The 27,852-nt window shown below is 44.2% G+C and overlaps 1 protein-coding gene and 1 pseudogene across 3 annotated transcripts in view; both read right to left on the bottom strand.

Annotated features, from left to right (window-relative positions):
* The window catches only part of LOC136528718 (mechanosensitive ion channel protein 2, chloroplastic-like), a 32,191-nt gene extending 17,756 nt beyond the window's left edge, over positions 1-14,435 (bottom strand). For 2 of the 3 annotated variants that reach the window (XM_066521698.1, XM_066521708.1), the window contains exons 1-10: positions 14,243-14,435; positions 12,930-13,097; positions 12,788-12,847; positions 11,345-11,502; positions 10,427-10,547; positions 10,196-10,290; positions 9,758-9,871; positions 2,513-2,573; positions 322-471; positions 140-250 (exon numbers count right to left, since the gene is read on the bottom strand). In XM_066521698.1, the coding sequence (XP_066377795.1) occupies positions 140-250; positions 322-471; positions 2,513-2,573; positions 9,758-9,871; positions 10,196-10,290; positions 10,427-10,547; positions 11,345-11,502; positions 12,788-12,847; positions 12,930-13,007 (948 nt within the window). In that variant the 5' untranslated portion in view covers positions 13,008-13,097; positions 14,243-14,435. The remainder of the gene's footprint in view (positions 1-139; positions 251-321; positions 472-2,512; positions 2,574-9,757; positions 9,872-10,195; positions 10,291-10,426; positions 10,548-11,344; positions 11,503-12,787; positions 12,848-12,929; positions 13,098-14,242) is intronic. The other variant, XM_066521704.1, reaches the window with a different exon arrangement.
* A 4,877-nt stretch (positions 14,436-19,312) lies between these two features.
* Positions 19,313-20,186, bottom strand: LOC136539503 (arabinosyltransferase RRA2-like; annotated as a pseudogene).
* Between the last annotated feature and the right edge of the window lie 7,666 nt (positions 20,187-27,852).

Raw genomic sequence — 27,852 nt, 5'->3', positions numbered from 1 at the left:
GAAATGATTCAAAGTAAGTATTGACCAAATCTTCCATGGGAAAAACTGATAGTACATACAAATAAAACCTTAAAGCATGTTACAAATAATATCATAACTAGATGGTGTAGTTTTAGCCCAAAGTTAAATCAAGGAATACCTCAACAATGCCAGAGACATCAACACCATCTATCTTTGCATCGATCCATTCATTGACTACAAATGGGCGTGTAGCATTGATCATGATACTCGAGAGGAAGTTAGTGAAAATCTGCAACAAATTATGATAGATATTAGCACTACAGCACAAATTAATCATATCAGCCACATGTTTTGTAGTACCTCACGACCAGCAAGTGTAAGCAACACTGTCCCAAACCCTCCAGCAGTTATCCACTTTTGGGTATTGAAACCCAGCAACTCCATAAAGAGAGAAAAAGCAGCAATCCAAACACCAGTATAAAGAGCTTTCATGGTAAAATCAAACCCCATCTGCCAGAAACAAACTTACATAAGTAATACTGCAGTTTGAAGGAAAAAATGTACTAATATTATTCTACGTGATTCAAATATCAGAACAATATCTTGACTTCATTACTTATTTCTAGACTTGGTAAGGTTAAGTAACAAATGGGCCCTCAGAAGTATAGCAAACAGAGAATTTAGGGCTGCTGCCAAGTAACTGTTGGGCATCAAATTATGTGCTTCCAATAAACCAATCATTCAGCAAAAGTTTCAGTCTCTAATTCCATATTAAAAACTGAAGAAAAGAGTGGGCCAATAACTTCCTCAATGTACTCACATCCAATATATATTTCAGTCCCAAACAAACAGTGCCAACTGCACTAAATCTAGGATAAATCCATGAAACTTTTAGGTTCTAGCTGCAAAATCCAGAAGAGTAGAAACAACAAAATACTACACTGGAGGAAGGTAGTGTCGATTTAGGGCATTTAGACACTATACATTGGAAGGGTTATTCTAAACATACATTAAATATATTTTTTAGACAGATGCTAAACAGATACGCTAGGCTTGGCCTTGTTGGCTGGTCCTACTGTAGGGGTATGGGCCTTGAGCCTGTTACAGATTCTATAGATTGATTGCTGTCATAATAATCAAGGATATCCGACAGTGGTCATACTTCCATAAACCACCCCTAGATCATCCTTCTTATATATGTACATGTACCCCATGGTCCTATAATCAATCTACTGTTTTCCCGTGCAATTCCATTGCTTTCAATATTCTCTCTTCTCCAAGAAAATCTGTGCATTGGAAGGGCCCTCATATCACCACGAGAAAATTGCACCGTAGGTTCGTAAACTAGCATGATTCCAACTATCTACCTCGTTTAAAAATCAAACTAACAGATCCTGGACTTGCACGGCAGCCTTTCTCATGATCACTATTGACTAAGATTGCCAGATGATGTCCAGATAACTTGAGGTGACAACTAATAAATATATTGAATAATGAATGTTGATGTGGCATCCACATGGAACTTTCGCCTCCCCTTCTCTAGCTCCTCACAGATCAAAAAGTAACCTGCTGGCGCACGTTGGTGATGCTTAGCAGCTGGCCATATGATCTTGATGGCGGCCTTCACTCTAATGGCTAAGCTTGTTGGTTTGTTTAAGCTGCATCTTAATTTTTTTAATACCTTATGTGTACATAAAAAGTAGCTTTGTACTTAAGATCTTGTGTTGCATGCTGTTTCTTCCCAAATGTTCACTACTTACAAGAGCATCTCCAAGAGTTCCCAATAAAGCCTCCTAATCTAGGATTTTTGGCAAGAATAGAAAAAACCCATCTCCAAGAGTTCCCAATACCACCTCCCAATCTTTTAGCACTTGGAAAAAATCACCCATCGCGCGCAAAGATCCGCGCGTCTACCACGCACGTATCGGTCTCCCAATCTAAAGGTGAAAGGACGTGAAAAAGAATAAAGAGTAGGAAAGGGTTCCTGATGCAAATGAACAAGAGAGAATATATAAAAGTGGTTGGGATAATTTAGAAATAGTATAGGATTCCTGATGTAAAATTGTCTTCTATATTTTAGGAGTGAATTATTGCAAACTGTTGGAGATGGTCTTATTTATTCCTCCCAATACTTCTTTGGGAGTTAGAAAACACCACGTTGTCTTTCTTATTGGTTCCTGGTGATGACCTAAACCTCATAAAGTCATAAGGCACTCAAAGTTGAGGCAGTAAACCAATCATCGGGGAAGAAGATTCCTGCTGATGGAATTTAGATGAGGGTGGCCTCATTGAAGTATTATAAGTAACTATGCTGGTTCTGGCACCTCCTGAACCCTTATTTAGAGATCAAGAGATAGGACTCAAGAAGATCCTTAAAGAGTTCTACATTCATTCTACAATCAGTGAAACATATTCCTATGTTTTTGTGTGACTTACAAAGGGGGAGGGAGGACCTTTGTGAATAAAGAGAAACAAATAGCAGATGGAAAAAGGGTAACAAAGAACTTTGGTAGATAACAAGATTTTACTTGTTACGATATAAGGATCTTACGTTTCTTGCATCATTGGGATTGCGCATGTCCATAAGAAACTTCTGTACCTGCTGAATCAAGCTAAAAAGAAGAAAAACAATCTTAGCGTTAACAGAACTGAATAAAACAGAACACAATGAAACCAAATCAATCATACAAGATGATAACATAGATATAGACACCTTAAATTTCATACAAATCAAGGCAGCAAGGACTAACACGGATCTGCACATCTTCCCATTGTAATACATGAAACACCATTGTAACTTAACTAATATGTTAGTTATTTGATTTCATCTGGATATGTTCAATAAAGCAAACAAAATAATTCCACAAATATCACATCCTTGATTCCTTGACAAACAATGTCAAAATTATTTTAACACAGATCACAACACGATTGATAATGTTAGCGCAGAATGGCACTCACATATACCAGCACATCAGTAAATTTCATTTCTGAATACCTTCTGTATGCTTATAAAGTTATAAGTTCTAGCATTCCCCACATGTAAGTACTGATGGATAAGTCTCATGTGTGGCTGATCTTTGTGAGGTTGTGCTGCTCACATGGTCCTTGTGGCTGTTTTCTCTGTTTTTAGGACAGCATCTTAGACTAGAGGACAGCATCTTAGCTAGGACAGCATATTAGCATCTTAGACTAGCATCTTAGACTAGCATCTTGGCATATGCTTGGCTGGCTAGCAGCCTATAAATATGTAACCCCAACCCCTCAGGTTGGCATGGCATTTGTGTGAGCTTGTGTGAGAAATAGACAAGAAAATTGCCCCAACTCCTAGTGTCATCCTCTTTCGATGAGAGTAAGAATTCTCCTACTACCAAAAGTGAGAATTCAGCGACTAACAACTGGTATCAGAGCCGTATTATCTTGTAGCCTGAGCATCTCTTGCTCATCTTCTCTCCCAGCCCCACAACAGCCCCAGCTGTTGGCAGCAGCAGCTCCTCCGGCCGCTCCCGTTCACTCCTCTCCCAGCTCGTCTGAAGCAGCCCTCTCCCCACGCAGCAGCCCCCCAATAGCGCGTCATGTCCGCAGGGCAGTCTCAGCGCTCGGTCGCCTCGAGCACGCAGCGTCGGCAGGAGGCCGAACTTGCCGCGGCAGAGGAACGCGAGCGAGCGGCGGCAGAGACCGCTGCGGCGGCGGCAAGGGCGTCGAGGCTGGCAGCGGCGGAGCTGGCGGCAGCCAGAGCGGTGGCGGAAGCAGCGGCGGCGGCGAATGCAGCGCGTGCGGCGGCGAATGCAGCGCGTGCGGCGGCGGCGGAGGTCGAGGCTCTGCGCGGCAGCATCGGCAGCTCCATTTCCGCTGACGACACCGCCGACGCGGACCTCGAGCTGCTGGAGAGGGAGGCAGCGCGAGCGCGGGCGGCGCAGTGGGCAGCCGCGCACGTCCACGAGCGTGGCGGCAGCCCAGACAGGCGTGGACGCGCTGGCGGCGCTCCTGGAGGAGGCGCGCACGGCGGTGGCGCTCCTGGGGCAGCCGCGCACGCCCACGAGGGCGGCGGCAGCCCAGACAGGCGCGGACGCGCCGGTGGCGCTCCTGGAGGAGGCGCGCACGGCGGCGGCGCTCCTGGAGGAGGCGCGCACGGCAACGGTGGCGGACGGGTCGATGGAGAGCGCGGCCTTCACAGGCAGCGTGGCTCTCTCCCCGGATCGGTACCGACGGGTCGATGGAGAGCGCGGCCTTCACAGGCAGCGTGGCTCTCTCTCCCCGGATCGGTACCGTGGTTACCACGGGCTCCAGGCTGTTGTCAGGGACGTCGGTCCCGGCAGTGGGTGGCCTACCCTCACCAAGACCAACTACGTCGAGTGGGCTGCGGTGATGAGGGTAAAGCTCCAGGTGCGGCACATGTGGGAGGCAGTCTGGTATGGCGACGTCGACTACGACCTAGATCGACGGGCGCTGGATGCTCTCATCGCTGCAGTCCCGCCCGAGATGCAGTTCTCGCTTACCAGCAAGCGGACTGCCAAGGAGGCTTGGGACGCCATCGCTGCGGCACGCATCGGCAGCGACCACGCCCACAAGTCCACACTGCAGGCACTTCGCAAGGAGTGGGAGAACCTGGCCTTCAAGCCAGGTGAGGACGTTGATGACTTTGCTCTCCGTCTCAACACTCTGTTGCAGAAGATGGTGCAGTTCGGCGACGACACTTACGGCGAGGAGAGAGCTGTCGAAAAGCTCTTCCACTGCGTCCCCGAGAAGTACAAGCAGATGGCTCGCTCGATCGAGTCTCTGCTGGATCTCTCCACGATGTTGATCGAGGAGGCGATAGGTCGCCTCAAGGTCGTCGACAGCGATGAGCCACAGTCCCTCTCGGGGCCCATCACCACTGGCGGGAAGCTCCTCCTCACTCGGGAGCAGTGGCTTGCCAGCCAAGGTGACCGGAGGAAGGGGGAGCCTTCTTCCGCGACAGGCGGCCGCAAGCGTGGCAAGCCACGCAAGGCGCGCAGAGACGCCCAGGCCGAGGCGCGAGGACGTGCCGAGGGTGATGCCCGTGGAGGCGCCCAGGGCGGCGCCGCCGGCAGGCACAAGCCGGCACGAGACGACGCCTGCCGCAACTGCGGCCAGCTTTGGCCATTGGGCCAAGGACTGTCGACAGCCACGACGCGGCCAGGCCCACGTCGCACAGGCGGAGGAGCCGGCTCTGTTCATGGCACATGCCAGCATCGAGCTATCTCCAGCGGCACCGGCCGCAGCGGCTCTCCTCCACCTTGACGAGCCAAAAGCACACGCCCTCCTCGGCGACAGCTCCGGCAACGACAAGACTGACGGGTGGTGCCTCGACACCGGCGCCACCCATCACATGACCGGTCGACGGGAGTTCTTCACCGAGCTTGACTCTAGCGTCCGAGGCTCCGTCAAGTTTGGGGATGCCTCCGGCGTGGAGATCAAGGGCATCGGCTCCATCATCTTCACCGCCGTGTCTGGTGAGCACAGGCTGCTCACCGGAGTCTACTACATCCCCGCGTTGAGGAACTCCATCATCAGCTTGGGACAGCTGGATGAGAACGGTTCGCGCGTGGTGGTTGAGGACGGAGTCATGAGGATTTGGGATCGTCGTCGTCGCCTTCTTGCCAAGGTATCCAGAAGCGCAAATCGACTCTACGTCCTTAACGTGCAGGTGGCACAACCCCTCTGTCTCGCTGCTCGTCGGGACGACGAGGCGTGGCAGTGGCACGAGCGTTTCGGGCACCTTCACTTTGAGGCCCTGAAGCGGCTCAGTGCCACGGAGATGGTGCGAGGCCTGCCGTGCCTCGACCATGTGGAGCAGCTCTGCGACGTCTGCGTGTTGACGAAGCAGAGGCGACTCCCCTTTCCCCAGCGGGCGAGCTTTCAAGCCAAGGAGAGGCTCGAGCTCGTGCACGGGGACTTGTGTGGCCCGGTGACACCGGCCACACCGGGAGGACGACGCTACTTCCTGCTGCTCGTCGACGACCTCTCCCGCTACATGTGGGTGATGGTCCTCAGCAGCAAGGGAGAGGCTGCGGACGCCATCAGACGCGCGCAGGCTGCTGCGGAGGCGGAGTGCGGCCGCAAGCTGCGCGTGCTGCGCACCGACAACGGCGGCGAATTCACGGCGGCTGAATTCGCGTCGTACTGCGCTGACGAGGGCATTCAGCGCCACTACTCCGCGCCGTACAGCCCACAGCAGAACGGCGTCGTCGAGCGGCGCAACCGGACGGTTGTAGGGATGGCTCGGGCCCTCCTCAAGCAGAGGGGGATGCCGGCTGTCTTTTGGGGAGAGGCGGTGGTGACGGCCGTCTACATCCTCAACCGCTCGCCTACCAAGGCGCTCGATGGCAGGACGCCGTACGAGGCTTGGCATGGGCGCAAGCCGGCGTTCTCCCACTTGCGGGTCTTCGGCTGCCTCGCGTTCGCCAAGGAGCTTGGCCACATCAGCAAGCTCGACGACAGGAGCACTCCGGGAGTGTTCATCGGCTACGCGGAGGGCTCGAAGGCCTACCGCATCCTCGACCCGAAGACACAGCGTGTGCGCACGGCGCGCGACGTTGTGTTCGACGAAGGGCGAGGATGGGCGTGGGACAAGGCGGTGGACGATGGCTCGGCTCCGACGTACGACGACTTCACTGTCGAGTACGTCCACTTCGAGGGAGCTGGGGGAGTAGGCAGCTCTTCTTCGGCGAGCGCGTCTACCCCAGTCCCCGAGCCTCCACCAACCCCGGCGCCTGCTACTCCGACAGCTCCACGCTCTCCAGCCAGGACCTCGGCTGCGATGAGTTCTTCGCCGGCTTCACCACAGCCGGCAACGCCACGCACTCCAGCACCGACAGGCACCTCTCCGGACACGTCTACTCCAACACCAGCTCGTGTCGAGCACAGTCCGGTTGAGCTCGCTACTCCGCTCTCTCACGACGAGGAGCGCATCGACGCGTACCACGACGGCGAGCTGTTGCGGTACCATACGATGGAGAACCTTCTCGGCGACCAGTTGGTGCCGGGACTGGTGCCTCACGACCTGGAGGACCTGGAGGCGCAGTTGCACCTTGCATGTGACGACGGCGAGCCTCGGTCGTTCGCAGAGGCCGAGAGACACGCGGCATGGCGCGCCGCGATGCAGTTGGAGATGGATGCGGTTGAGAAGAACCGCACCTGGGAGCTTGTTGACCTTCCTCGTGGCCACCGCGCGATCACCCTTAAGTGGGTGTACAAGCTGAAGAGGGATGAAGCCGGCGCCATCGTCAAGCACAAGGCTCGCTTGGTGGCACGAGGTTTCGTGCAGCAGGAGGGGGTCGACTTCGACGACGCCTTTGCTCCCGTGGCACGGATGGAGTCCGTGCGACTCCTCCTTGCGCTAGCTGCCCAGGAGGGCTGGCGTGTTCATCACATGGACGTCAAGTCAGCGTTCCTTAACGACGACTTGAAGGAGGAGGTCTACGTGCACCAGTCGCCGGGATTTGCGATCCCCGGCAAGGAGGGCAAGGTGCTCCGCCTGCGCAAGGCCCTCTATGGCTTGCGGCAGGCACCGAGGGCGTGGAATGCCAAGTTGGATTCCACGCTAAAGGGGATGGACTTCGAGCAAAGCCCGCACGAGGCGGCCATCTACCGACAGGGCAATGGAGGAAATGCCCTGCTGGTGGGTGTCTACGTCGACGACTTGGTGATCACCGGCACCAAGGATGCGGAGGTGGCGGCATTCAAGGAAGAGATGAAGGCCACCTTCCAGATGAGTGACCTGGGGCCTCTCTCCTTCTACCTGGGAATCGAGGTACACCAGGATGACTCTGGGATCACGCTTCGACGGACCACCTACGCCAAGCGCGTCGTTGAGCTAGCTGGGCTCACCGACTGCAACCCAGCTCTCACTCCGATGGAGGAGAGGCTGAAGCTGAGCCGCGACAGCACGACGGAGGAGGTGGACGCTACACAGTACCGGTGTCTTGTGGGGAGCCTTCGCTACCTCGCCCACACACGGCCAGACTTGGCATTCTCCGTCGGCTACGTTAGTCGGTTCATTCAGCGACCGACGACAAAGCACCAGCAGGCTGTAAAGAGGATCATCCGCTACGTTGCGGGGACTCTCGACCACGGCCTCTACTACCCGAGGTGCCCTGGGGCGGCACACTTCGTCGGGTACAGCGACAGCGACCACGCCGGCGACATCGACACCAGCAAGAGCACGAGCGGGATCCTCTTCTTCCTCGGCAAGTGCCTCGTTAGCTGGCAGTCGGTCAAACAGCAGGTGGTGGCCCTGTCCAGCTGCGAGGCCGAGTACATAGCGGCCTCCACCGCTTCGACTCAGGCGCTCTGGCTCGCTCGACTGCTTGGTGATCTCCTCGACAGAGACACTAGAGCGGTGGAGCTTAGGGTGGACAGCAAGTCCGCCCTGGCCCTGGCAAAGAACCCCGTGTTCCACGAACGCAGCAAGCACATCCGGGTGAGGTACCACTTCATCCGAGGCTGTTTGGAGGAAGGGAGCATCAAGGCGAGCTACATCAACACCAAGGACCAGCTTGCGGACCTGCTCAACAAGCTCCTTGGGAGGATCAAGTTCCTTGAGCTCTGTTCCAGGACCGGGATGGTTCAACTCTCCCACAAGATGACGCACAAGACTTAGGGGGAGAATGATGGATAAGTCTCATGTGTGGCTGGTCTTTGTGGGGTTGTGCTGCTCACATGGTCCTTGTGGCTGTTTTTCTGTTTTTAGGACAGCATCTTAGACTAGAGGACAGCATCTTAGAGGACAGCATCTTAGACTAGAGGACAGCATCTTAGCTAGGACAGCATATTAGCATCTTAGATTAGCATCTTGGCATATGCTTGGCTGGCTAGCAGCCTATAAATATGTAACCCCAACCCCTCAGGTTGGCATGGCATTTGTGTGAGCTTGTGTGAGAAATAGACAAGAAAATTGCCCCAACTCCTAGTGTCATCCTCTCTCGATGAGAGTAAGAATTCTCCTACTACCAAAAGTGAGAATTCAGCGACTAACAAGTACAAAAAAGTTCCAATACATTCCTCATCTATTTGTATAGCACAAACTGAAGCTAATCTTCGTTTATTCTCACAATCTCACCAACTATATTTTTTGATATATGCAAAAGGGCCTGTAGCTGAGGTTTTTTTTTTTATAAGTGGCCTCTAGCTGAGTTGGTTAGGTGGCTTGAGTAGCACTCCTCAGGTCCTGGGTTCAACTCCTCGTGGGAGCGAATTTAAGGCTGGGTATTAAAAATCCCCTCGTCTCCCACGCCAAAGCACAGGTCTAAGGCCCAGCCCTGGTCATTCTCACATGGGCTACGTTGCCACTGTGTATGGGTGGGACAGGGGTTTTCTCGACCAACCTGAGAAGGTTTTCTTAATGCAATGTCTGGGGGCTGTCTTCACACACCCCCCCCCCCCCCCCCCCCGACCCCCCGAGGTCAAGGTTTTTTATATTTTTTGATATATACCGTCACTGGCCACATCTTTTAAGTAAATAGTTCTATCGCCAATAGGTAATTAGTTTATCTAGTTGTACCAGAATCATGCAATGCCATTCATGCTATGTAGCCAGCAAACCATTTGTACTTGAAGATGATAGACAAAACTAAAGTTGGGGAGAAAAGAATCGTCCATGGGCAAAATTGTAAATTGTAATCTCCAACATGTGCTTTTGCAGTTACAGTTATCTTGAGTACTTGACTGCATAAACGGTGCCATTACCTATACATAACTTAAATGGGCATGATCGAATCAAAGCTACAACTTGTAAAAAACAATTGAAGTTTTTCAGAGGATGTAGCATGTGCACCTTGTGAGAATATATGCAACAGCCAGGACAGTTGATAATGATCTCACAAAAGTTATCAGGCGTGTTTTCACAGCTTGGCTTGCTGCGGAAGGCAAGACAACTGGATCCAAACCCCTGCAAGACATTGCATGGACAAAGAGAAAGATAAATAAAAAGAAAACAAAAACTAAGGAAAATGTTTATAGCCCATTTCAAACACATGAATCTTGTAGGAACTGTGTGCATAATTTTCGTAGCTGTCTGATAGTTGGCTAAACGATGGGTCACAAACTGTTTAGCGTTTAGCAGTCAGATGAACACTGACTATCTGCAGTACAATTCCAGTGGAAACAGGAATAATTTCAATATTACAAACAGGGTCACAGCATTGCAGCGATGATATCAAGTGGCTAGAGTTGCCACTTCAGAAAGGATCATTATAATATGGTGGAGCTGTACCTGCAGATTAGTGTTGCTCCTGTCCAGAGAAGTAGAGGTTGAAGGTACGACGAAGAAATCAAATATGTAGGGCTCTTCTTCCAGTTGCCTCCATGCTGTAAAGGTCCATTATGAACTATTTTAACTAGCGAAGTATATGCCCTCAAGAAAAAGCTAGCCTAGTATATGATCATGTAAATCAAAAATAAATGAAAAATAATACAATATGGTTACATGTAGCAGAACACATACATCAAAACGGTTTCTAATATCCCACACTAGAGGCAAAAAACCCCACAGAGCAAACACAATAATCCCGATTGCAGGGACCACAAGTGAGGTAGCAGGATTTGCAAGTAAAGTATCACATGACCTGTCAACGCGAAAAAAGCAATTACTAAAAATGATATGAAGTACATTCAGATGTAATATATATACATGGACAGTTTTCCAAGTAAATAAAATCAAGCATGTTTCACATCTCTATTTTTTAGATTATTTAATAGTGCACTACGCGAACAATGGTACTGTTTCCATGCACATATTTGCATCTCCCTACTAAAATTAAAGAGAATTCAAGTATGAACCTAATGAATTTGCATAGTCATAGTAATGACCTTAAGAAAGACTTAGGTCAGGAACAAATAAGAGATAATTAAAACTGCCCAAAAAGTGTAGCCAGCACAAGAGCATGATCAGGCTCAAAATTCAAGCTCCATTATGTTAGCTATCAATCTATATTATCTAACAAGTGGGTAGAGTGTTAGTATAATCCATATGTTACTTTAGTAATCAAAACATTTAAAAGATAACACACTGCCAAGATATATACGTTGCATCATATGCCAAAACATAAAATTTATTGCCATAGTTGGTTACTTTATTATCTAACTTCAACAGGTTACTGATGAGTGAAAACCTCAACACTCACAACAAGAGGTATAGGTAATCACCCTACGGAATGTATGATTTCCGTGCCACCACTTATGGATAAACCAACCAGTGGTACTGCGTACTATAGAGTAGATGACTTTCTCCAATGTCCTGATTAACCGAGTGCAACACGACAATGGTAGGATCTGATCCAAACTACTGTTTCGCTGTTTGCTCATTACCAAGTCTGTGTATAATCAGAAAGTTCATAAATAAAGAATTGTACAAGGGAAGTACCTAGTTAGTGCTAATGATGCGTTCTTGACAAGAGGAATTTCCTTCAAAGGAACTGGCAAGGCACAAGATCGAAAGCCCAAAGATCTATATCTGCGAGGTGCATAAAGCATGGGCCTGTAGCTACTCTCTAACACATTGTGATCCCAACAGTATCGCCTCTGCAAAGAAAACCAGAGTTACTCTGTAAGATCTACAATTAGGAGGCAAAACCAGTGTGTACCTTTTAACCTGTACAACTTGGACACCAGAGTCATAAAAAGGGTTTCCCCAGCCAGACATGGTGAATTCCAAGTGGTATTTTGTATGGCAAAAAAAAAATTGCCAAGTCAGGCCCACACCAGAATCAGACACCAACACGCGTAGTCATGTCTAAGTAACACTGTTTTTTACTATTGTACTGGCACAAATTTAGAAAGAAAAAAGAACTATAGTGTCATACAACGATAGTATCACAGAGCTGTTATCTTGGAACAAATGTAAGACTCAAGTTAGGATGAAAACAAGAGGAGGCTGTAATTACACATTAGATTGTGAGGGATGAAGAATGACAAGTATTCAGTTCTACATAAATAGTTCTTTGATACCTAAAAAGGTAAGTTTTATGGTTGGAAAAAAGCACACATTTGAAAATAGTATTCATGCCAAAATGTTGATAAAAAACTATAAACAAAAATGTTGTAAAGTAATTTTAGCAATGGAACTACAGATGTCATTTTCATAAGCTTGACAGATTTTTACTCCAACTCCCAAAAGTACATATAGGAGAGTATGATTTAATAAAGAACAATGTTGCTTTTATGCATAGGCACTGGATGCAGGCACTGGTAAAATACATTACAGTTATCAACATCAATTAGTTCTCATTCTGAAACTAACCAAAAATATGAAAGTAATGATTGATCATAAGGGGTGCAGATAAACTTTAGGTCACAAAACACCTTTACAATCAAATGCAGCACCATATTGTTTATATGTATTTCCTAGTGACTAGTGAGTATTGCTAATGCCTTGTGGTATGGTGTGTGGCTGTGTGATCTACATAACTCGAACCAACTACACTCAAATACCTCATTCTTTTGGAGTAGGTCTACCATAGATAAGAAAATTTTGCAAAACAAAAATAGGCTTAAAAACGATATCTACATGGAGAGTTGTCTGTTTCTCTTATGTAGAAACAGATTAACAGTGGTTACTTAATTCTTTCTGCCACACATCCACAAACTTGGAAGAAACCATGTGCTCCAGCTAAATTGGTTGTACTGACCATATTTAAAATTTCGAAAACAAAAGAAAAGTGAAAAAACTGATACACAAAAAATCTTTGATGTCTTCTGCATGATAAAAGAGGCATACTAGTCATTATCCTCTTTCAAAAATTAGTCACAAATGATTAAATGAATGTACTGTGCTGTTAGCTTAGCAATTAAAAAGAATGGGCCATACATCAGCAACTGAAGGAAACGAGGTGGATGGCAAGGGAAGACAACTCCTCATCTCAGGACTCTGAAAAAAAACAGAGAGAATCCCAAAATAATATAAAAAAGGACTATGTATTAGTACAAGAAAAGCAAGGAGGAATGTGTACCCTAAATTTGTTCCTTTGGCAAAATATGTCAGTAGCAGTTACTCTTTGGAACAGCTGAGATGTCAATCCAACTGCCATCTCAAGCAAAACTCAAACTGAATGAAATTCCCATCCACTGGACACAGTCTTTCATCAGTCACTGATGTGTAATATGGCTAGCTTACACCCCTGAAATACAAACACGGTTAGAAGTTAGAACAGGTGATTTTTTGAGCTGTCAAATTATCCATTTACATGATCTTATTCAAAGTATAAAGTATTTTATTCCTCTTGCAGAGATGGAGCATCAGCGCCACAAAGGCTATGGTGGAGGGCAGATGAGAAACTAAGTGCGTCTCAAAACTGTTAAAATACTAAGTGTACTCACTAAACTACAACCATTTTGCAAAGATAGAAGCTGCAGTTAATATCGCTATGATTGTTTCATTTCAGTAGCAATAAGTAGTCTTGGCTATTTGAAAATGGGACCCTAAGTTCATCAACTATGATAATTCTAAAGGTAAAAAAAAACATTAATGCTATGTCAATATGGGGGCGAAATAAATAAGTGATGCGTGTATGTTTGCTTCTATGAAACTCATTTAGCCTGCCAAAAAAATTGTAAACTCTGCACTAGCTATTTCGCCGATATTTAGTTTGCTTCAGGTCATTCCTACAGATCCTTGCTGAATATTTGACCAAGAAGCTGAACAGAAAAACTTTGGCTACCTAGCCAATGCATTATCATTTGATCTGAAAGCATATTGCTCGATCACAATCAACATTTTATGATTTTATAGCCATGTTCAAATACCAGAACTGCTGGGTAGGTGAATGAACTTGCCTCCCGATGGATGTTAGAGTGTTATAATCTTCTCTCTACATTTTCCCCTGAGGCATCCCAGCCAGTGAACCAGAAATAGGAAGGGAAATAGGAATGGATCCCCTACCAAATCTTATGGGCCAACATAGATAACGTAGGGAAAATTCACTAGTTCAAGCTGGATAATACTCAGACCCCACCAATGTCTTCCGAAGTGTTGGAATATAAGTGAATTGCCCACCTCTCCCCATCAGCTTAAGCTTTTGGGTTGAACTGGTCGGTGCATGCAACTTAATAAGACGGAACAAACTACGAACGCAGGTTCATAAGGGTGAGGGGAAACGTCAAGGCATCCTACATAACTGATTGGGTTATGATTACGTACGCTAAGCTCAATATCAGCGTGAATCGCAAGGTGAAATCTAAACAGCTCATTACCCGACCAAAACTGCTGAAACAAGAGTTGCGTACGTGAGGCGGCAGAAAACAAGAGGCGCGACGAACCCCTTACCTGGGCACCAGAGGCGGCGCCGGGTCGGGAAGGGTGACGGCGAGTGGTCCTGTGGCCGGCCGCGGCGGGGGCGCGACGGCGGTGGCGCCTAGGGCCCCGGCGCGGCCGAGGATCGGTAGATTTCGGAGAGGGCTTGGGATTGTTTTTTCTTCTGGAGAGACAGGCGAGGAGGGGAAGGGAGGGAGGGAGGGAGGGAGGGAGCGAGGGGAATAGGAATCAGGGAGGAAGAGGAAGGATAAACGCCTTCCGCGCGCGGCGACACAGGGAGGGAGGACGAGAGCGACGGGCGGAAGGGCCGAGCCACGCACGTGGACGTGGTGCCTTATCGGCCGCGCCAGTTTCTGGTTTGGTTTCTCCGCGTATTTTCCCTTTTCTTTTCTCTTCCTTCCGATGTGCCGCTGCTGTTCATTGACTCGTTGGGTTTCTTTTTTCTTTTTCTTTTTTGTCGCAATTTATTTTACCTTTCGGTTTGTATAAAAGGAAAAGGTTTTTTCCGTCGCGCGTCCCGGAGAAAGATCGAGCTGTTTGAAATTTTTTTGCTCGTGGCCTGCCACGGCTTTACCAAGGCCCCAAACTCCCAAAGTACTGACACCTGACCTGGTCTCCGCAAATGGTCCGCAATCAGTTTGGAGTCTGTTACTCGTGTTCAAACGTTTTTTACGTACTTTTTTACTTAACGAATAATATTTTTCTCTCACATCAAATCAGTTAACAGTACTTTCAGTCATGACTTATCAGCCAAACGAGCCCAAACGAACAGGGCGAAAACCAGTGACTCAAGCGCACGAGTCGAACATGTAACTGTTTGGTTGAGCATCTCGAGGAGCCTCTCTAAATCATCATTCGAAGAGTCATTTGTATAAAAATTTGTTTTTTTATTTCTTTTCACTTTACAATAGTTTTTCTATATCTCATACGTAGTCTAGAAAGCTATTTTTGTCTTTTATTTTTTACTAGCAAAAAATCTAAAATAGAAGATGGTTATATTTAGATAATCATTTAGCAAAGCTGTTAGAAGGTAGCTTTTCACTAAAATCTCTATTCCTAGTAAGTTTTATTTTTGATGGGCGTGAAGGGCCAAAGTAGTTGGCCTACAACCGAAAGAGACTTCAAAGAATTTCCGGATGGAAGAACACAGCACAGTGGCACAAATATTTCATATAGGTGAAAATTAGTTGAGTTACACCCAAAGTCTTAAATATTTATAGCTAAGGAACTCCTCACCTATCCTATGTTCTTTACTATCTTTTCCTACAAGACGTACGAGGATATTCAAGAAGGGTTTGTTTGGAACGCAGGAATTTCATAGGAATCAGTTCAATTTTATAAGGAAAATGCAGGAACGGGAAATATTTTCCGCATTCCAAACAGGCTCGAAGTGGTACTCCTCTTATCTCCACCTCCTCCATCCCTTAATAGTATGTTGTGATCTTTGTCGTGGGCCTTCCTTAAACTATGGCTTCGCTTGATGTGGCACTTCTCTCCTTTCTAATTCGTGGCCGAAGGCATTCAAAATCTTTTTGTCCCCTGCTTGTAACAAGGCTTTCGTTGCCTTCAATCTATCTTAGCTTCTCATGGGGTGATTTCCCCTTGATTCAGTGCCTTATGTCCTTTTCGACCTTCCAAACTTCGTCGAAATGTGGATTTTAAGTCATATCTCCCCTCCGGTCATCTTGGACCTTCAATATGGCATAGATAATGGGTGTCAGCCTATTGCTCAACACTTGTGAAACATGTCCGCCAAAGTCCATGACTTGAAAATACAGTTTGTGGAGTCAAGGGAGATTAGGGGTGATGCTATCATGTTTCAAATATGTATGTGTCGCTCAAAGACCATAATTTGTTGCTCATAGTTCATTGCCAAACAACTAGAATGTATCCTTTGTGCCATCCAAGATCATAATAATGTCACCCACGCTTTAATGTCTTCTCTCAATGTACTATTTGAGTATTTTCTAATGATGATGGCATAGACCCCAACCCAAATAACATGCCAAGCTTCCTGATGAACTTGGGTTTGACGTCCGCTAGACTTGGAGGGGAACCTTTTAAAGTATCAATGAGAGAGGGGAGTAAGAAAGTAGGAGGTAGACATTGTATTTGGTTTGGAAACCAGGGGATAGAATAGTCCCATTTTGATGTTTAGTTGGAGGCATGGGTTGTCTCTAATTTCTGTTTATCACATCACTAGCAAAAAAGTTATATTTGGGCCCCACATGCCATCCATAGGCTCGTCTCTTATCTCTATGCCTTATCTCCTTCCATTGCCCCCTGCGCACGGATCATAGGGGCTCCTTTTGCTGAGATTGAGGTCTATCGAAGAAGCTTGCCCCCTTACTGGCTACTCACTCGCTTGTGTCCCTTCGCTCGTATATCTACCCGCTACACTCATCCCCAGTTGGCCGATGTGTTCGCCTTCACCACTACCCCCCACCCCTCGCCCTCACTTGCCTCACCCACCACTATACTTCCACTACCCCCGTGGGTTCTAACTCACGATTTGACGTAGAGAAGAGGGAAGCACAGACGAACACTCGCGCACGTGCAAAGTGGGATGGGTTTGGTACCTCTGTGTTTTGGAGGACAGTGTTGTCTAGCATCTAGAGAGAATATACTTCTCTAGGAAGACTCTGAACCAAACACTATCTTACAGGACATGTGGGACAAGGTGATTCAAATAACGAAAGAGTAGTAAATGAGATTATTTTGTTGCACCATATCCTTTTGTACATCCCAATCTAAACGAGGTTGGAACTACACATCTTCACGAGCCGCACAAGGACATTGATGAGTTTCCACAAGCGAGCTTCTTATCCGCTATTGACCACCCTTGTCTTCTTCTTTTTTCTATTTATATAAGAAAAAAAAACAAATCCCTTGATTAACTAGGTAATATATTAAGTGAAAACCACATTCTCAGTGCAATCACGAAAACCCAATTGGAAAACATAATTAAAAGTTTTCAAAAGTTTGAAACTCTGCACATCCATAGTGCATCTATTGATGAACATTGCCACAAAAATTTGAGATCCAAACTCATTTTTAAACATTCATACGAAAATAACAAATTTCAAGTGCGTATGCACTAAAAGATAAAAATCCTTCATATGCATTTTTCTAAATGGAGTTTGGATCTCAATTTGTATGCCAATGTTCACCAACAGATACACTATGGATGTGAATAGTTTCAATTTTTTTGAAAACTTATAGTTATGTTTTTCAATAAAATTTTCACAATTGCACCGAAGATGTAGTTTGCACTAAATATTTTTCCAACTAATTAAGGCTTAGTTTAGATTCAAAGTGTTTTTGGAGTATTGGAAAAATACTATAGTTTTTTTTAAATAATTTGGTTTTCTAGATGTGTTGGATTTCAGATGCAATAGACCTTTTAGTTTGTAAATCATAGTTTTTTTTAGTTTAAAAATCCACATGAAACCTCTTTTTCTAAACCATGGTTTGTAGGTCTTCGGCTTATGAAACCATAGTTTTTTTTATATTATATAGTTCTTCTAAAACTAGGGCATCCAAATAGAGGCTAATATTTGCACCAAAGCCAATTAATAACGACAATATTCTAGACTTGTCGACCACCCCACTAACCTTTCATGGCAGTCGGTCTAAATTAGCCAAGGAACATTTCAGCTAAAGCCAAAATTCTGTTGGAACCAAAAAACTGTTCGGGTGGAACAATTTTTGTATAAGAGGAGAAAAAAATTGTCACATGGAACAAAAAAAATCTCACGTGAATACTGCAAACTTACTGACCAAAAACTTTCTACACTTTAAATAAATTTGTAAATTGGAAATAAATTGTTATGAGCTGGTGGAACAATAGCTGAGACCAAATCTCAGATGGACGTAACCTTGCTCAACTTGGGCCGAATTATGCTAATGTCTAGTTAGGCTGTATCTGGATATCTGATATCTAAATGAACTATATGAGCCACTTTCGCAAAAGTTTGTGGAAGACAAAATTATGTTGGCGAGGGGGGCACACGAAAAGGGCCTGAGAATGTTTTGGCCTCAACACCACACACAGAGTGGAGTGGTATTTAAGATTTGTTTAATACTGCATCACTAACTCTGCTTCACAAAATTTATCATAAAGCAGTTCCATAAAAGACAAGTTTTTTATGACAAAAAAAGATAAGTTTCTGAAGCATCTATTAGATGCTCTCTCAACTCTACTTTCTTTTTTTGGAGCGTGTTTTTGAAGCTACACCTATTTAGCTAAAAGACTCCCTTTTTTTTCTTGAAGCACTCTTTAGCTAGAAAATATGGAGCTGAAGCTTTTCCTGAAGCACCCTTTAGCTAGAAAACATGCAGCTAAAGCTGAAAAACTTGGAGTGGAATAGTCTCGGATAGGTCGTTATCGTCCCACCGACCTCAGGCAATTTGATAGCCTGGCCCGCTATATATAGGAGGCGCCAGGCCGACGTTTGCATCGGACGAACGGGCATATGGTGGGAATCTATATACGACTACGTGTTCCCCACGTTGCCTTTTGTTCAAGCGACGCGGCAGAAACAAACAAACCAAGATCACATCACTAGCTGTACTACCTCTAGACCCAGAACACATGACAGGCACGGGAGGACCAAAGAATCCCGTGCTCAAATCCTGTCCACAACAGTGATTCAACTGTGATCCTGTGGATAATATCAAAGTTAATAAATTTGAAACTGTAAAAGGTTCTCAATTCACAAGTTATTAAACCACCACACAAGAAAACGCCAGCATCAAATCGTATCACTAGTTCAGAACAAACCGCCTTGATTTCCTACATTCGAACCCCAAAAAATCATACGGAAAAGAAAAATGTGATCAGCCATCTATCTAAGCTTGTACAAATTTGCTACAGAACTGTTGAGGTTAGTAGAGACTAGAGACCAAGGAGATATCCAAATAGCTCAAGGTCAATGCATCCATGTTGCACTCACCAAACATTCTCGCACGTGTGAAGATCCCACATCGGCCACATGTAGTAGATCCAAATGCCAGAACAACCCCAAAATGAATAGGATACAAAGGGTATAGGTTTCTTTACCGGCAAAATCTGTAATTTCCTCATTCTGACCCATCAGGGAAATGACGCAGTGCATCTTGTTTGCCATTGACATAGAACTCGATGACCGCTTTCATTCGCGCTAACTTGTCAGGATGGTAGTTCAAATGCACAATCACTGGCTTTAGCTTCTTGAGCTGAGCGTCTTTCCTCACTGTCTTGAAGAGGACTTTGCTGTTCATGAAAAGATAAATATCCATGGTTCTCCTGGATGCATGAAGGCCTTCATAACCAGGATGAGACGGGAAGAACAGCTCCTCGTTGAAAACTGCCTGGTCCCATGACTTGGCTCATGAGAAAGGCGGCCAGCCACACGATCAAGAAGTTCAATAGAAGGAATTGTTGGTCTAATATAGAAAAAAACCCAGAATTGTAAACCCAAATCCGCATTGTGTGAGCATATCTGGCCCAACCCATAGAAGGCTCATCAAACACGTCGTTGAAACCATAAACTGTCATGTTGTTGTGGCCATCACTCATGGACTCCACATCAGAATCTCTGTAAAGGTGATCAAATGGACTCCTCAAGAAAATAATATCAATGTCAGAGAGGAGAATACTATATCCAAGTTGCAAGAACTCCCTTAAAACATGAAGCTTAAGTCCAGAGACGGCATGGTTTCCACCAGTTTTTGCAATGTTATCGATGCCTTCATCAGGATCACGCCGGTAGACTGGAACCCCTTTAGATTTGCATAAGCTTTCTATATTATCATCCAATGCCACAACCGGGTAGTTTGGAATACCAACTCGTTTGATATTGGTAAACCAAACTTCAAGCATCTCCCTCACGTTGGTGTTTGCCAATGCAACAATGAGTTCCTTTTTCACAGCAACCTCTTCCAATATCTTGGCTAACCTCGGATTATAGCTCATTAATCTGCCTCCTAAGTTCAACATTCTCTCTCCCCAACGATGACAACTGGGACTTAAGGTTGGTAACTCGTCCTGATGATTCGCAAGCAGTTGAGTCAACCTAATGAATGAGCAGAGTCAGCGGCGAATCTAGACTAAACTGCTGCCGGGGTCGCACAGATTCATGAACTCAATTTGATAGGGTCGTAGCTGGCCGAAATACGCGGGGTTCCACTAATTCATACAAAGTTATCGGGGTCGCATGACCCCGACACATGCGCTGTGGCTTCGCCGCTGAGCAGAGTACACATTGTACCAGTATTAGAATTTAACTACGTTTCAGGATATAGTACATCTAAATGAATAAGAACAAAAACTAAACAAACAAAGCACAAAGACAAAAACAAATGAATTAATGACATAAGTATACTCAGCAGTTTTTTGTATAGCTATGTTGCTAATGTAACATCATAGAAAAAACAAATCAATTTAGCAAAATAAATAACTATGAGGCGAAGTCACAATTGAGAAAATGTAGGTCCAGGAAGAATTTGTTCTGTTCATTTCTGTAGCTTCGTAAAGTCTACTTTGATCTTCAGTTGAAACTATATTTTAGACTGAGTGCACCGTCTAGGATGACAAGAATATTGCAAATCCAGACTACAAGAAACCACTTGTAAGTTACATCATTTCATACCTAGCTGTACAACAGTACAAACACAACTTCACAGCATTTCATCGGTAAACGAGTTCAGTTATCTAGCAGCAGTATTTATTAAATACAGGAAGGTATATTGAAACATTGTTTTTACACAATAGCTATTGAAACAACCATCCATTTAAAGAGCAGATTAGGCGCCACTTAATCAAAATACCATCCCACAGCTTATGCAATGGATTAGTGTAGGAGGTGGGATGCGGATGCAGCCAAGTCCCAATTAATTAAGTGTTCTCTTGTAGAACAACAGAGCAACAAAATTCTTAAATTAGAAATTGTATTCTTCTATACTTCTAATTAGCATACAAAAATAATCCCAGACTTGGCTCAAACTCTGATCTAAGTTGAGCTCAACTTGGGTCCAGTCTGAAGTCTGAACCAGCTCTTAAGGCCATTCAGCTGAACCTTGAGTCCTGATGAGCACAGTATGAACAGGATTAACAAATGAAACTGAAGAACCTCAGGATAAAAGTTGAATGTTAGGGTGACCTCCATGCGGTCCTATTCCTCACCCAAGGTAAAAACACAAGCCGCAACAAAACTGTTAGCTTTGCACCCTTGAGAGCAAGATTCATTTTGCAACCGTTTTGTCACTACGTCCTGCCATGGCTTGCTGATGCATCCTTGACACCTAGAAAGACAACTTTTCCTATTCTAACAGCCATGCTGCTCCAGTGCTCCTTACTATCCATTTGGTTTATCAAATGTTCTTATAGCACGGTGTATAGATAGAACGGTTATTAGAGCGAGAGCCCCTCTAAAAAAAAACTCGCTCTTTTATAGTGTAAAATGAAATTGGGTTTAGCAATTTGAAACTTTTGTCATTTGTAAGAGGTGGACTAAAATGCTCTTAGCAGAGACTAGATCTCCTGGAGACCCAACACTAAGGCCCTATTTGGCTCCATGGGGCTAAAGTTTAGCCCACCTTTTTTAGTGACCTTTTAGCCCTCATGAATCCAAACAAGAGAGCTAAAAGTGGAGGCTAAACTTTACCCACTCCTTTTCCATTAGCCCCTCCAATGTGGGCTAAAAAGGACTAAAAGTGGTCCTGTGGGGCAAAAGACGTATATTACCCCCACTCATCCCTATGCATGGCTATGCATGAGTATTAATTAGGGGCAAATGGATCATGGTATGGCACATAGCTAATCTTTAGCCCCTGGATCCAAACAGACTCATGGGCTAAACCTTAGCCCCATGGATCCAAACAGTGCCTAAACCCTAAACCCTTGTTATCCTGTTAGTCTCGGCATTCCTCCTATGTCCCTCTTCTCAAATCCTAGAAGAAATTGGATTAGAGGAGAAGAGGAGAGGTTGAGGAAGGAAGGTCGTGAGCTTGGCGGCATGGTGTATTTGAGATTTTTAACTCAAAAAACTAATATTTTTTTAATAATAGCCTATACTACCTTAAAATTTTAAAAACTACTATCTTTGTTCCAAATTATAAGTCACTTTGATTTTTTTTTATACATCAAATTTGTTATGTATCTAGACATAATATATATCTAAATATATAGCAAGTTCGATGTACCAAAAAATCAAAGCGACTTATAATTTGAAATCGTCAGGGTAGCCATTTTCATTATGCTAGAGTTATGGAACGACTAATAATATCATACCACATACATTGACATGGCTAAATCGACACGCCAACGTCGCCATGAACACTTTCATGTGTGGCATCGATGTGAGAGGGTTGAGTCACACCGTTTTATTTAGCCTATGGACTTAGTTAGAGTCTCAGGTCTCTAATGCTATTTTCAACACGTTTTTCATCATCTTAGAAGAGTGATATGCACTGTGCTTCTCTAAACTTTTCTCGTATTCTCGTCTAATTCCATGAACTCTCTAAGTGATCATTTAGGTACTTTAACTTTTCAAATGGTTGGTTCGAAATGTGAATTCTGGTCCACAATTGAACCTAGAGTAAACTTAGAATAACCATTTGAAAAGTTAAAGGACCTGAATGAGAATGCGAGAAAAGTTTAAGTACCCACGATGCATTTAACTCATTTTAGAACTAGTGTACTCTAAGTTTCACCTGAATATCTTAGCCCCTCCCTTAGAATTAGTACTGAACTATTGTTGGAGTAGAGTTTTCCTCTTTCAACTTTAATACCTGATACCTTAGACCCTCGACTCTCCAAGCCATTTAAATTAGCTTTGTGTGCTCGTTAGAAGTGGTTTTCAAGTTGGTTTCAACATTTTTTTAGTTGAAAACTTTAGTAAATGTCTAATAAGGTTTTTAAACCACGAAAAATGTCTTTAAGCTACTAAAAATTGCAAAAATATCTTAGCAATAGAAGGACACCAAAAACTCAAATAAAACATTTAGAGCTTGTGAAAATATCTTTATAAGATCCAAAAATCATATTTAATTCTAGAAAATGGTAAAAGATCTAGAAAATTCCCAAAAAAAAATTCTAATCTATATCTAAATACTTTATGAGAACTTTACACAAAAAAAATACGAGATGCAACCAACATGAATGAATAACGTGAATACATTCAACATTAATGTATGTTGGATTCAAGCTTGTTTTATCTTATATTTTTTGTTATGAAAAGTTTTTAAAACTCATTTAGACATCAGTTAAAATGTGTAGAGAATTTTCTAGAGTTTTCTTAATATATTTTAGAGCTCAATCTAGTTTTAGAAAGTTTCTAGAGATATTTTAATGATATCTAAATATTCATTCGGTTTCTCATGTCTCAGTCTATACTAGTATAGTGCCCGTGATAACGCCACGGCTTCATTTCAGGAATGCACATGAAAATAACCAAAATTACGTTGATACTTCGTCACATAAATAGAGTACATCAATACAATTAAGAGAGATTCCAATTCATTACATCATTTTCAGTATATTATAGAAATAGAAATAGTATAATACACGTGCTAACACTACGGACAAATCAAATAACTAAAATATTTGTAAAAAATATTTGTTTGCCAATCAACAAGATATTATAAAAGAATCATACACGATGGAGGAAGCATCTCAATTCATATGTATATTGTATTAAAAATATAACAATACATGATGATACAGTGTAACCATAATTCAATTAATAATAAAATTCATATTTATTTTCATGAATCAATAATATCTAGATATTATATAATAGGCAATATCTAGAAGTCTTCACCCATGTTAATCGTTGGTACATGCTTTCCATCCGCTGTGTGTCTTCCCTCTCAATACTTTCTTTATCAGCTTCTTAAATGCCTAAAAGAATCAGATATAGTCACTGTTTTTTTGCAATAATGCTTACACAATACTGACCATTTATAACAAGGTATGAACAGATATAACCAACATAACACTTGCCTGTGAAGCTTCTACCAGTAAGCAACAGCTATAGGATAGTAGTTGAGAAAGAAAATATTTATTATAAGCAAGTAGGAGAAACAAAACATTAGTGATTTCATCAGATGACCAAACAAACCATCATGGGTGCATTATACTGGTGTAGGGAAGAAGCATGATCTCTTTTACTTCTCTAATTATATCGTATTTTTATTAGCATTAGATTGTTACATTTTCAATAAATTCATATTTGAACATATGTCAACACGTAAAATTGTGATGGCATGCCACTATGCCACTATGGTTAAACAATTGTGCATATCCTGCAAACGATAAAAGAAAAAAAAAAGGAAAGTGAGATGCCAGATCCAGCTTGCATGTTGATGTAACTTGAAGAAAGTCATGATTATCTCAGAAATGCCAAACGTGGTGAAGGTGAGAGCTTACTTTGTGGCTCCTGGAAAATTCAGAAGCCCACCCAAGGCGTGCATGTTGCCTAGCCACCCCTTTAGCAGCAGCAAGAAGACGGTGGTCCTCATGTGTATCCTGCCTATGAAGAACTCGCTCCTGTTTTAGAGTGGCACAAACTATTGTGTTAACCACTAAACATAAATGTTATTCAAAGGAAAAGGGAGGAGGACACTTACAAGGTAGGAAAATATGAAGCTCCTATAGAAACACTCTCCATCACCATGCACTGGCCTAAATTCAGAATAGGCACGACAAAGGTTGAGTACATTTTAATGAAAATGCACTCCTTGCTCAGCAACCATTTCGAGGAGCTTGTAATGCCTAATGAACCCGGCCATGTTTACTTTCTACACAAACACAAGAACAAAGGAATTCAAATCAAAATGATCTGAACCATGAAGCATCAGTTCTAATATTGGATTCTAATTTGTTAATTTTTCTGTTTTTTTGGACACCTACCTTGTTGAGCAGCAAAATATGGGGTAAAATACATCTTCACATGCGAGATAAAAATACTCCAACTTCCTTAGTAGACTAAATTATGTAAAGAGAAAAAAAAACATTTCAGATTTACAGAGCAGTGAAACAATGAATACATGAGAGCAGTTTTTTTAATTGGCAGGCAGGAAACACTAAGCATACCAACAATGCCCCCCCTTTGTAACAGGAAAATAACAGCCGATAAAAAAAAATCTATACTCTTGGCAAATAAAATGTGCTAGTAGCAGAGATCCTTTCATTTTTGCTGGTAGAGATCCTTTCATTCAGTTCAATTCCAAATATACCTGCACAACAACCACCAGTCTCAACTCCAAATATAAACTGTGATTTGAAAAAAAAAGTCTAACTATTGCTGCAGTTCAATTGCGGCTGCACATTGTGACTTCTTACGGATATTTTTTATTTAAACAAGAGAAGACAGAGCATGACTAGAAAATATAACAGAACATCGTAATGCCTTTGTCTAAATTTATTAACTTTCAACTCATTTAAAGTCTTCATCTAGCAATCTCAAATTAGTACTTCTTTTATTAGAATCACCCTCTTACCCTACTCGGTGTTGTCGATGGAATATTACTTCTATCAAGTATATTTCCCATGCTAACGCTATGGGAGAAAAAGAAATAGTATACTGCCCGCCACGGGAGAAAAAGGAAGGGTGTCAGAACCATGATAACCGATTGCTTCCATGAAGCAATGAATCACAGCTCATGATTATTACCTGTATATACTTTGATTGTGTATAATTGTTGCCATGAATAATTTAAAAAGCCGATAGAAAAAAAAAACAAGTACTCACTAATAATATACTATTTACAACATAGGCAACACTGCAGGATGCCTTTTATTCTATCATGGTTCTCATCACAACACAGTATGAAGACAGATCAGTATATATATTTACCTCAATTGAGTCGTCTTGGCAATGCTCCGTACTCACGAACATGAGAAAAAGAAAGCAATCTGTTCTGTTCGTACATGCCTGAAAGAAAAAAGAAGGCTCTGCAGAGACAACAGCCAACAAGGTCACCATCCATCGGAGAAACAGGGGACACCACACCATCCTCTGCCCACAACCGAAAAGCGAACGAGGGTTCTTGCGGCAGGGAGAGGAGAGGAGCGCGCGAGTCGAGCGTTGGGGAGAGGGAGAGTCACGAGCGGGGTGAGCACGGGTGCGGGAGAGGAGGGGGCGTCCGGGAAGAGGGAGAGCCGCGCGTGCCGCGTGGGGTCGGCGCGGGACAGGACAGGGACGAGTGATGAGGTTTGATCCGAACAACCTGAATCGTTGGATGTGAGTGAGCGAGAGAAAAGAGAGTCTAGGGTGAATCTGGTCCATTCGTTTTCAAAAGTTGGCTGATACTAGGTATAGTTTTTTGGGTGCACGTAGGAAAGGTCATGACTGTTGGGGATAATTTTTTTTGTGTGGCTTTAGAAAAATTTACATCGGTGTATTATATGAGGTAGAGAACTAGTTTTTTTATTAAAATTTTTAGAAGCCTGGAAATATTTTTTTGTGATTTAAAACCTTGTCAAATGTTTATCGATTTTTAACTAAAAATATGAAAACATTTTTAACCGAGACTAGTGGGGAGGTAATTAATACAATTTTATAAAAAATTAAAGGAGGTGGATACGACGGGCACAAGGGTAGCACGCGACCCCAGCCGATCAGTTGAAGGAGCTGCGGATGGCCGCTGCAGCAGCCGGCCCCGTTCGTTCAGAAACCGGCTTGTTCGGCTTGTTTTTTTAGTCGAAACAGTGTTTTTCTCTCACAATAATTTAGCCACATCAATGTTTTTCGACCAGTTTTAGCCTAAGTTTCAGCAAACCGAACGGAGCGATCGGATGAAAGCCAGGGGAGCAACGATTGGGACTGGCGCCCCAGAGAGAGGAGACCTTCGAGGACAACCAAAGCACTTGCGTCATCTCGGCCACCGCAAGCTGCCGCCACCACCACTCGCCGACTCGCTCTCCGACAGTGACGACGCCGGACTCGGCGGCCGGCTGCGCTGACAAAACGGAAAGGAGGCTGAGGCCTGGTTCACTTTGCAAATTTTTTTAACCCGATGAATAGTATCACTTTCGTCTTATTTGGCAAATATTGTCTAATCGTGGATCAACTAGGCTCAAAAGATTCATCTCGTGATTTCCAACTAAACTATGTAATTAGTTATTTTTTTACCTACATTTAATACTCCATGCAAGCGGCTAAAAATTGATGTGATGAAGAGAGAGTGAAAAAACTTAGAATTTGGATGGCATCTAAACAAGGCCTGAGGTGCGTTTTGGATCGTGTTAGCAGATAGGCCGCACGAAGGCATGGAACAACTATTGGGCCGGGCTCGTCTCGAAGGCATCGCGCTGTCGTGACCGAGCGCGACCTCTCAGCGCGCTCGCGCATGCGACGAATGGAGCAGGGGCGGTGCCGGACGCGCGGACTGACAGGCTGTTCGTTTCGGTCAAAACTGCTGGCTGGATTGGTATAAGAGAAAAATATTATTTTAATTTATAATCCATGATACGATCGAGCGAACAGGCTATGAGTAAGGCAGAGGTGGACAACGTGGATGGGACCACCTTCGGCGGCAAACGCTAGTAGAGGGCGCGGCGGTGTTGTGCCGGCGAATGGAGTGCGGCGGCGGCGACGTACTGCTAGGATGCTAGTGAGTGGGCTGGAAGAACGGAA

This window comes from Miscanthus floridulus, chromosome 2 (assembly GCF_019320115.1).
Source record: "Miscanthus floridulus cultivar M001 chromosome 2, ASM1932011v1, whole genome shotgun sequence".
Classification (NCBI taxonomy): domain Eukaryota; kingdom Viridiplantae; phylum Streptophyta; class Magnoliopsida; order Poales; family Poaceae; genus Miscanthus; species Miscanthus floridulus.
This window is presented reverse-complemented; position numbering and strand designations above follow the sequence as displayed.